At 37.9% G+C, this 10,586-nt stretch overlaps 1 protein-coding gene across 4 annotated transcripts in view; it reads left to right on the top strand.

Moving 5' to 3' along the window:
* Nucleotides 1-1,594: 1,594 nt before the first annotated feature.
* Nucleotides 1,595-10,586, top strand: part of LOC128700761 (UDP-N-acetylglucosamine transporter TMEM241) — a 132,849-nt gene continuing 123,857 nt past the window's right edge. For 2 of the 4 annotated variants that reach the window (XM_070088698.1, XM_070088680.1), the window contains exons 1-2: nucleotides 1,595-2,023; nucleotides 6,617-6,725. In XM_070088698.1, coding sequence (XP_069944799.1) covers nucleotides 6,651-6,725 — 75 coding nt within the window. In that variant the 5' untranslated portion in view covers nucleotides 1,595-2,023; nucleotides 6,617-6,650. Of the gene's footprint in view, nucleotides 2,024-2,076; nucleotides 2,281-6,616; nucleotides 6,726-10,586 lie in introns of those variants that run through there. The other 2 variants (XM_070088688.1, XM_070088694.1) reach the window with 2 other exon arrangements.

Genomic DNA, 10,586 nt, shown 5'->3' with positions numbered 1-10,586 from the left:
GAAGAGGCAATCACTCTCATCAATATTTTGGCTCATAAAAATAATCGGTGCACCTTTGAAAAGCAGGGGTGCCGTGAGTACACTAAGAGAAAACACAATAAGTGTCAGGGGCCCAGGGTGGTTTAACAGATTCTCAGCATACATAAGGGGGATTACCAATAGACCCCTGGCTGTCTTCAAGAGGAAACTGGACAGATTAAAATTGAGTTAGTACTTGACCAGCCGGGCTGTGTTTTGTACCTTATTCAAATTCAAATTCAAAGTTTATTCTCTATAAGGATTACAATGCTGAGTTTACAGAATTTGGTTATTGTGTGGTTTACATGTAGTAAAATAATAATTACAGTGTACCACTAGAACACCTAGCATGACTAGGCATTTCAGGCAGACTTAAATTAAATCTTAAGTTTAAAATATTACAAAATTATGAGGTAAGTTGGTATTATGGCTAAGTGACTAAATACTAGTTTGTGAGTTTAGCAATATGAATGCTTTTGTTTTGGCACTATACATAGTTTCAGTATTGGAGTATCACAGGCCAACTTATGACTAGTTAAGATTCATTATTTTGAAATTGAGATTGATATTTCTGTTTATGGTCAAATGGGTGAGTGAGTGTAAGTGTGAACCACCAGGTGGTATTCGTGTAGTTAGTTGACGGGGTGTATCAGGGAGATAAGATGTTTTCTGATGGTAGTTTTGAAGGTGATGAATGTGTCTGCAGTTTTAGAATTTTCAGGTAGGGTATTCCAGATTTTAGGGCCTTTGACATACATTGAATTTTTGTAAAGGTTTAGTCGGACACGGGGAATGTCGTAGAGATGTTTGTGTCTGGTGTTATGCCTGTGGATTCTGTCGCAACTATCAAGAAAACGTTTTAGGTCAAGGTTAATATTGGAATTTAAGGTCCTGTAGATGTAGATTGCACAGTAAGATAAGATAAGATAAGATTTCGTTCGGATTTTTAACCCCGGAGGGTTAGCCACCCAGGATAACCCAAGAAAGTCAGTGCGTCATCGAGGACTGTCTAACTTATTTCCATTGGGGTCCTTAATCTTGTCCCCCAGGATGCGACCCACACCAGTCGACTAACACCCAGGTACCTATTTGCTGCTAGGTGAACAGGACAACAGGTGTAAGGAAACGTGTCGAAATGTTTCCACCCGCCGGGAATCGAACCCGGGCCCTCCGTGTGTGAAGCGGGAGCTTTAGCCACCAGGCCACCGGGCCACCAAGTGTAAGAAGTAAGTGTGGATGTACTGGAGTTTACCTGGAGAGAGTTCTGGGGGTCAACGCCCCCGCGGCCCGGTCTGTGACCAGGCCTCCTGGTGGATCAGAGCCTGATCAACCAGGCTGTTGCTGCTGGCTGCACGCAAACCAACGTACGAGCCACAGCCCGGCTGGTTTAGATCTATGAAGAGTGGGGGGGGGGTTGCCAGGGATGGGATTTAGTGATTATTCTTACTGCAGCTTTTTGTTGGGTTATTATTGGCTTTAGGTGTGTTGCTGCAGTTGAACCCCAAGCACAGATAGCATATTTTCCAATGCTGTGTAAAGCAGATCTAGCATTTTTATAATTGCATCATTAGGTGAGGTGGCCCGGTGGTCTGGTGGCTAAAGCTCCCGCTTCACACACGGAGGGCCCGGGTTCGATTCCCGGTGGGTGGAAATTCCGACACGTTTCCTTACACCTATTGTCCTGTTCACCTAGCAGCAAATAGGTACCTGGGTGTTAGTCGACTGGTGTGGGTCGCATCCTGGGGGACAAGATTAAGGACCCCAATGGAAATAAGTTAGACAGTCCTCGATGACGCACTGACTTTCTTGGGTTATCCTGGGTGGCTAACCCTCCGGGGTTAAAAATCCGAACGAAATCTTATCTTCTTAACCCCTTTGGTTGGTGGGCCGCCTCCAGTAGGGAGGAGGGAAGTCCCCCTCATGGGGAGGGGCGCCCCCAGGGGGTAGGGGGCGGTCACAGCTGTGGTGTAAACAAGTCAGGGTCGACGTGGACGCCGCTGCTCAGGTTCTCTTATCTTTTTTACATGTCATCTTTATCAGTTAATGAATCATACATTGTGTGTGTGTGTGTGTGTACTGTACATAGGTTGCTGGGGAGGTGGTTATGTTGCTGTGTTAACAATCACAGTAACGTAACAATGATCTCTAATACGGTATTCATCTCGTCACTCCAACCATCGTCTTGCATCTTCAATTTCATCTCTACTGTGGCAACAAAAAGGATTTTACACGTTTCAGCTCCCTCAAGGGACCTTGATATCGGTACCAGGCTCTTGATCTACTTAATTGAACTTGATCTGCTTTTCCATGGAGCGAGCCTCATTGCCTCCCGGTTCCGCCAGGTTCTATATGGTCCTTACCCCTCAACGAAGGTTCCTTGATGTTGGTGAGGGGCTCTTGATTTAGGGAATTGGATCTGTGCTCCAGTTCCCCGAATTAAGCCTGAATGCCTTCCACATATCCCCCCCCCAGGCGCTGTATAATCCTCCGGGTTTAGCGCTTCCCCCTTGATTATAATAATAATATATGGTCCTTATGGGTTTAGTGTTCCTCGTGAATTTTATTAAAATCACATTCAGAATATAATAATTTTGAATGAATAGCAATTATTACTATTTGTATTGTGTATTAGAAATGAAATAAATATTTTTTATTATAATTAAATTTATTTCCCCTTAATGTCAATGGAAGTCTTTTGATCCAAGGAACTGGGCCAGTCCTCCCATTTCTTGGATCGAACCAAGTTGCCTACCATACTCTAGGCACTGTATGACCCCTACAGGTTTAACACTTCTCACTAAATATTACAGTAGTAGTAATTAAATAATTAATAAAAACAATTGAGGTTAGTGGTCTCAGTTTTGAATTAATCAGTATTCTATTATGTAAATTCTAAAATATTGAATTTATTGTGCAATGGAAACAGTTATATTTTTTTTGTGTATGTAGCAAACCCATCCATTGTAGGCTACAAAATCGCAACTTAACATTAATATCCTTATTTTACTACAAGTACATGTACATGGTATACAGTCCTAGCTGACATCAGTGACATACTACTGTATAGAAAGCCCCTTGTTATGCTCAGCATTTCGGGCAAATTAGGTCAGTGTCCCAGGATGCAACCCACACCAGTCGACTGACACCCAGGTACCCATTTTACTGGTGGGGAACATAGACAATAGGTTGAAAGAAACATGCCCAATGTTTCTACTCTGGTTGGGAATCGAACCCAGGCCCTCGCAGTGTGAAGTGAGAGCGTTAGCCACCAGGCCACAGAGGTATGTTTTTTGGGTTATTCTAGGTAGTGTACACCTATGTTGCTATATATGAAAATTGGAGTTATGTGTACCTGTACCTAAATAAACTTACTTAATTACCTAAGTAAACCTACTTGAGTTAGGTTGAGTTACTTTTATGAGTTACCAAAAAAGAAATACTTCATCCCCATATACACAAAATATAACTGTCTCTATCACATAACTCACTTAATATTGAAGAGTCTATATTAGAAAAACTTAAAAGAGCCCTTAAAACCTTCCCTGAAACTTCTCCTTACCAACCTCAACAGAACACATGACCATAACACAAGGCACAGATCACTCTTTGATGTTCCTCGTGTCCATCTCACACTGTAAAAACTCAATTCACATAAAAGGCCCAAAAATCTGGAATTCATTACCTATGAATATAAAAGAAATACTGTCTGTTTATCAATTCAAGACTCTTCTTAAAAACCACTTACTCACCCACAACTAAATAAATACTGAATAACTGAATCTCATAAATGTATAACCTGTGACCTTATTAAACTATGTTTTTTTTTTAATTACATTATCTAATAGAATACTCCATTCTCTTGAATGCACCGTAACTCATCTAATGACCATATGACCTGTTTCTGCACTTCAAATCATTAATTTTACTCGATCTGATTCGATTATATTATACATTGTTATGCTACAAATTGTACAACTTTAATGCTACTTACTTGAAATACTCTTTTGTACTTCATGTTGTAATTTGTTTACTGTAATTTTTACCACTGGATATATCATTGCTTAGTTAATCTTAAGTTAATTTTAAGCCTGCCCATAATGTTCTGCATACAAGGAGCTTTTGGCATGTACACCCAATCACTATATTTCTTTGTACAACTATGTATCATGTCCAAATAAAAAATAATAAATAAATAAATAAAGAATAGGTTTATAGCCCTAAAAGGTTTGGTAGGTGATAGTAGTCTTGCCCATATGTCTACTCATGTGTGGTTCAACTCCACGTCCTCTTAGGTGTTAATTGAGCATGCTAACCAATGTACATACATAACGTACCAATTAATTTTTTTATAATCTTAAGGGTATACATGTGTAATGGGTATATGAAAGTACATAATGTAGATTAATAAGATGTGTTTCCTTATCATACCTGCTGTCCAATGTTCACCATCAGTAAAATGGGTACGTACCTGGGTGTTAGTCAACTGCATAGCTTCCTTTAACAAAATTGACCTAATTTGCACGAAAATGCTCTGCATAACAATCTAACGAATGAGTACAAGAAACCACCAATTTACCGATTTCAACTATCCAATACAGTGCTCAGAATTGAGCAATTTTGCCAATTTCACACAAATTTCAAAAGATGCCAATTTCCAAATAGGGTCCAGAATAAACAAGAAAGACATTCCTGGCACTAAAATAACATTTCCTCTGTTCATTAGTTACATCCCCATGCCCATCTTACATTCTTTTGCTTTCCATTTTGAATTTTTATTCTCACAAAAAATAGAAGATTTACTGTTATGTAGACTACTGCATTAGTGTAGAAATGGTATAAATAATATTGACGCACTTGTAAAAGAATATTAGACTCACCAGTTGACGTGTATTGGACGCTTAGCATGATTTGTTTACTTTTGAACTTTGGTAAAAATCGAACATTTTTACTACTTTGAGCTCAATTTCAAGGTACTTTTCATTGTAAAACCAGTCAAAATCATCTCAATTTCTGTAATATGTTTTCCATTCTATACAATGAGAACAGGAAACCTAGAATACAACAATAAATACCATACGAAAATACAGTGCAAAGTCACTGTTTTAATCCAAAAACACAAAGTTTTATTTTTCTCATTATGCACTGTGTGCTGCAGGATTTTTTTTATACTGCGCACACTGACCACATAGACCCATTCTTTCATGTGTAGGCCTACCAGCTTTCTCTCACTAGATTTGAAGGTGCTAGAATTTATGAGTACTAGTACATCAAGGACCCTGGTGCATAAGCCGTACTAGTACGGCCGAAACCCCGAAAAGGTTAAAAGGGCATGAATATTTCTACATGGTTGCCCATCTAGTCACTAGCTACACCCATTAGTACTTATACTTAGCCTTACTAAGCAAATGATACAACACATCATCCACTGTGCCATGCTAATGGGAAGGTTATTAACTTGGATCATGGGGAAATTTATCAATCAATAACTATTTCCCAAGTGTAACTAGTTAATAATAACATATTAGCAAAGCTTGATTTACTTGATTTTCTGCAGCAGCAGAGATACTACCTGCTATTGTTTACATATTGTTTACATATTGCCGGGTACACATGCACACTTGCGTCTCCCTTCTCAGAGTTCATAGGTTCGAACCTGAAGTGTTAACACTAATGCAGTACTATATTGAGTCCTACCTTCCAGGGAGCTGGATTAAGATATTACCCAAATGTGGGTGAAAAATGAAAAGGGAGCATGCACACTCAGGCAGGCAAGGTGTTCCTGGCCACAAAGAAAGCTGAGAAAGTGAGATGCCCATAGTCCACCAATGTTAGAATAAAAAGTCACAGCACCATGAATGGAACAATACACAAATAACCCGCTAACAGGAGAATGACAATGTTTTGGTCTGATTTGGACTGAAATGTCGTCACAAGTTTTGTTTATCTGTGCATGGATTATATCTGCACCAATGTTAATTGATCAGATTTGCCAATGATCTTACACTTCATAATACTGTAAAAGGAACTGGTGTTTGGCACATCAGTCAGAATGGCAAGTCAGCAAATAAGTAGAGGAACAAGCATAAAAAAGTAGTAATAGGTGGATTATGCCACAGATGCCCAGTGCATAATAGAATGTTCACACTCCACCAGCCTTGATACAGAACTGTATGTGTTACTAAAACATTACATGTTTATATTCCACGAGGATACAGTTGTATTACACTGGTTAACATACGCAGTGTCGTACACAGAAAAGCCAGTAGTTATACAGTGCATTTGCGGCAGATTTAAGATTAATGATACTACATCACTTGAGTTTGATTTACAGGGTAAGTATAATAGAACCAGAGATACAAGCCTTGAAGATAGTTAGCAGTAACAAATGCTTGATAACTTACTTAGAAATTTTGATGGCAATTCCATGCACACAGTTATTGTAATTTATTCTTATAAGTTGTCTTATTGTACCTCTGAATTGACCTGTGGCAGGATTACTGACTTCTTAACTATTCATCATATTCTTCATGTACTGTATTATAGAAGGGGTTAATTGTAGCATATTTCCAGTATTTTACAAACTTTCTTTTCTTTGCAGATTAGTGGGCTGTGGGTCACCAGGGTCAGGGACAATGACACCTACCAAGCAGCCAATTGACTTTCTCATATACTTAATCCTTTTTGGCTCAACAATTTTTGTCAACAAGGTATTTAAAGATCATTATCCTTTTCAGTATGCAGTACTGGAAGGAATATATAACTGTTTTTGTTTTTACAATCCAGTACAACCAAAAAAGAGTATGCAATTGTTTATACAATTTTGATACAGTATGCAGTCATCATTCCAAATTTGCAGGATTCCATATTCTCTTGATTTCAGTTGTACACTATTTTGGCTGACGAGAACGAAAATAAATCGATTTAGATATGCAACATTTTTTCTGCCTTGGTGGTTTTACAATGCCCAAATACATGTATCTATTTTGGTCATTATTTTTTATGAATGTCAGTATTAATCAGAGTAGCATGATATGTTAAAGGGATGTGTTCCTCAAACACTAAATGAACTTGAATTTGAAAAGAATTGCTTTTCAGAGGTACTCTTGTATTATTCTGTCTTTATTTTTGTGGCATGTTTAGGATGTAATTCCCGAATTTGGACAGACATCTATATGCATTAATTTATAGCCAGAAATATATAATTGCTATTGAGGTTTACTAGAAAAATGTGTAATTGTGTAGCTAAATATTTTTATTTTTATGCTTTTGAGATTTATAATACTTGTATAATATATATCTTTTACATTGTTCATATCTAATAAAAAAGTTCAGATTTTTGGTGAATGAAATTTTGCAGTAAATGGCAAGTACCCATCAAACAGAGAATGTAAAACACATATAGAGAGCCTTTTTATTAGACCACGTTTTGCCTGGAGTAGGGCTTTATCAGGTATACTACATCATTGATATAATGGACTTTAAAAATAATGGGCAAAATCCTTTATGTACATTGTACTTTTAACTTCATTGTTTTCAATATTTATTGCAGTATAACAGTAAATTGTGTGAACAGTACTGTATTAATTATACAGCAGAATACTGTAGTGCCTTTTATGCTATGACATTATTCTGATTAAAGGACATTTGGACAATTACCCCATTTGTCTGTTATACAGTAGGGCCCCACTTATACGGCGGGTTAGGTTCAAGGCTGTCACCGGAAAGCAGACATCGCCGGAAGGCAGAACGCCATTTTTTCCATTTATAAATGCATATAAATGCCAGACAACAAGTTTACACTAAATTATATTAAGTTAGTAATAGAACTAGGCATTAAAAACACACAGAGTAAAATACATTCACAGTACATTCATTACTTATCTTAAAGTATTTGTAATCTTAATGTAGGGAGAGAGGTGAGTAGTACTTATTTGTAGGAAGTCAGGTGCAGGTAGCCCAGGTGTAGGTAGCCCTGGCTCCCCGTCTCATACTTAATATACGATATTTAAAACATCCCAGAGAGGTAAAATACATATACAGTACACTCATTATTTACCTTAAAATATGTGTAGTCTTAATATAGGAAGAGAGGTGAGTAGTATTTGTAGGAAGTCAGTAGGTAGCCCAGAGCCATATTATTAACATCGACATACCTTGTTCACTGAATTTAATCATTTCTAACAACTACCTTTAGATGGCATCATAAACAAAGGGAGAAGTAATGAATAATTCATGCCGAAAATTGTAAACAAAAGCGGAGTGGGGGAGTGGCTTGGCCAAACGCAGATTCATACACGTTTTCTCTGATGGCTGAGCAGAGAAAACGTAATGTTGTCCCTCCACCCGGCTACCACACAGGTCCACAGGTATTATTTCAGAGCACATATAAAATATGTAATAAATGCCAGACAACAAGTTTACACTAACATATATTAAGTTAGCAATAGAAATAGGCATTAACCTGTAAACGGTCCAAGCGGATCTACGTTCACATGTGAAGTGCTACAAAAGTAGATCTACTTTTTTTTTACATATTTTCAAATATAACAAAAAAAAAAGGTAGATCAAAGTTTTTTTACACATTTTCAAATGTAAAAAAACAAAAAGATCTACTTTTTTTACATACTTTCAAATGTTGAAAAAACATATATATACGTTTGGACCATTTACGGGTTAAAAACACAATAAAAGGTAAGATACACACAGAGTACACTTATTACTTACCTTAAAATATTAATATGTGAGAGGTGAGTGGCAGGGTGTTTATTGAATAAAATCAGTATGGCAAACCATCATCCTCTAACTTGGCACTTAAAGCAAGAGGCTTACGACTCCTCTTTTTATCACAGCTAACCTTAGACGCCATCGTCAATGAAAGCCAACTAGTTAACGAAAGAGTAAACGAGAGAGAGAATGAGATACAGAGTTGAGACAATGTAAGAATACAAACTGAACAGGTAGTGGACGATCACTTGGTCAGGCGAAATAAATGCGTATTAATATGTGTCTACTTTTAGTTCATTCACATACTTTTGTAAGGCTTGTAAAACATTTACCTCAATATTTTTTTATTATAATAATAATTACCTCACAATACAAATACTCTTACATTGTGTACAAATTAGTACAGAATAAACAAACAGCAACACATCATTTTTAGAGTGAATGAAGATATTATTATTATTATTATTATTATTATTATTATTATTATTATTATTATTATTATAAAAAGCACTAAATAACAAAAAAAGGCACAATACCGTTACTGGAACAATACACAAATAACCTGCACATAGAAGAGAGGAGCTTGCGACGACGTTTCGGTCCGACTTGGACCATTTACAAAGTCACACTAACGAGAAGTGGAGCAGGACGGGTATATATAGACAGGAAGAGGTAGTGGTGGTAATAGTAGTAGTAGCAGTGGTAGTGGTAGTGGGGAATTAAGGAGGAGGAGGAACCAGTCAAAAACAAAGAAAGGGGAGAACTGCAAGGGAGCTAGGTGCCCACAGAGGGAGAGCAAGAACACAGAGGTGGGGGGGAGGGGAAGTAATGAAATAAATAATGAAGGAACAGAAACACAAGACAGAAGAAAGAAAGACAGCCCAGAAGAGAAAAGGAAAAAGGAAAGAGGAAAGGGGAAGAGGGAGAAGAAGAAAAAAGGAGGAATCAGGTTAAGTCATAGGTGTTCTGAAGTTTGGAGCATTTTACAATGTAGTGGGAGAGGAAGGCATCCACAAAGATGAAGCCAGGACTAAGATTCATATGAGGAAAGTTTTGTATTAGGGAGGATTCAACCAGATGGCGACTGTTAAAGTTGGAAGTAGGGAAGACAGTTTTAGCAGAAGACCAGTCAACAGGATGGCTGTGATCTCTGACTTGACAGAAAAGAGCATTATTAGTGTCAGCAAGCCTAACTATTTTTGTGCTCCCTAAGTCTGTCAGAAAGAGATTGACCAGTTTCTCCAAAGTATTGAAGAGGACATGAGGAGCAAGAAATAGAGTAGACACCAGGAACATCTGTAGAGGGAGGAGAGGTATGAACGAGATTAGTGCGAAGAGTGTTAGTCTGGCGGAGAGTAAGCTTGATGTCTAAGGGACGGAGAGAATTGTTGAGATTAGAAAGACCGGAAATGTAGGGAAGGCAGAGGACAGAGGAGTTCCCAGGAGTAGAGAGTTTGGGAGAGAAGAAATTACGTTTAGCATGTGAGAGGGCAGAGTCTATGAAATGGGAAGGGTAGTCAATACGAGAAAACGAATTATGAAGAGTGGAAATTTCTGCTGGAAGGAACTGAGGATCACAGATGCAGAGGGCATGGAGAAAGAGGGAGATAAGAACACTTTTCTTGACAGGGGAAGCATGATAGGAAAAGTAGTGAATGTACATGCCACTGTGCATAGGTTTGCGGTAAACGGAAAAGGAAAAACCTGTATCTGAGCAGTGGACATGGACATCAAGGAAAGGAAGCAAGGAATTAAATTCCCATTCAGCTTTAAACTTAATGGAAGGGGCAAGATTATTAAGAGGTTCAAGAAAAGGTTGGAAGAGACTGGAGTCATGAGGACAC

The sequence above is a fragment of the Cherax quadricarinatus genome, chromosome 2 (genome assembly GCF_038502225.1).
Source record: "Cherax quadricarinatus isolate ZL_2023a chromosome 2, ASM3850222v1, whole genome shotgun sequence".
Lineage (NCBI taxonomy): Eukaryota > Metazoa > Arthropoda > Malacostraca > Decapoda > Parastacidae > Cherax > Cherax quadricarinatus.
Note: the sequence above shows the minus strand (reverse complement) of the source record. Positions and strands in the feature narration are given on the sequence as shown.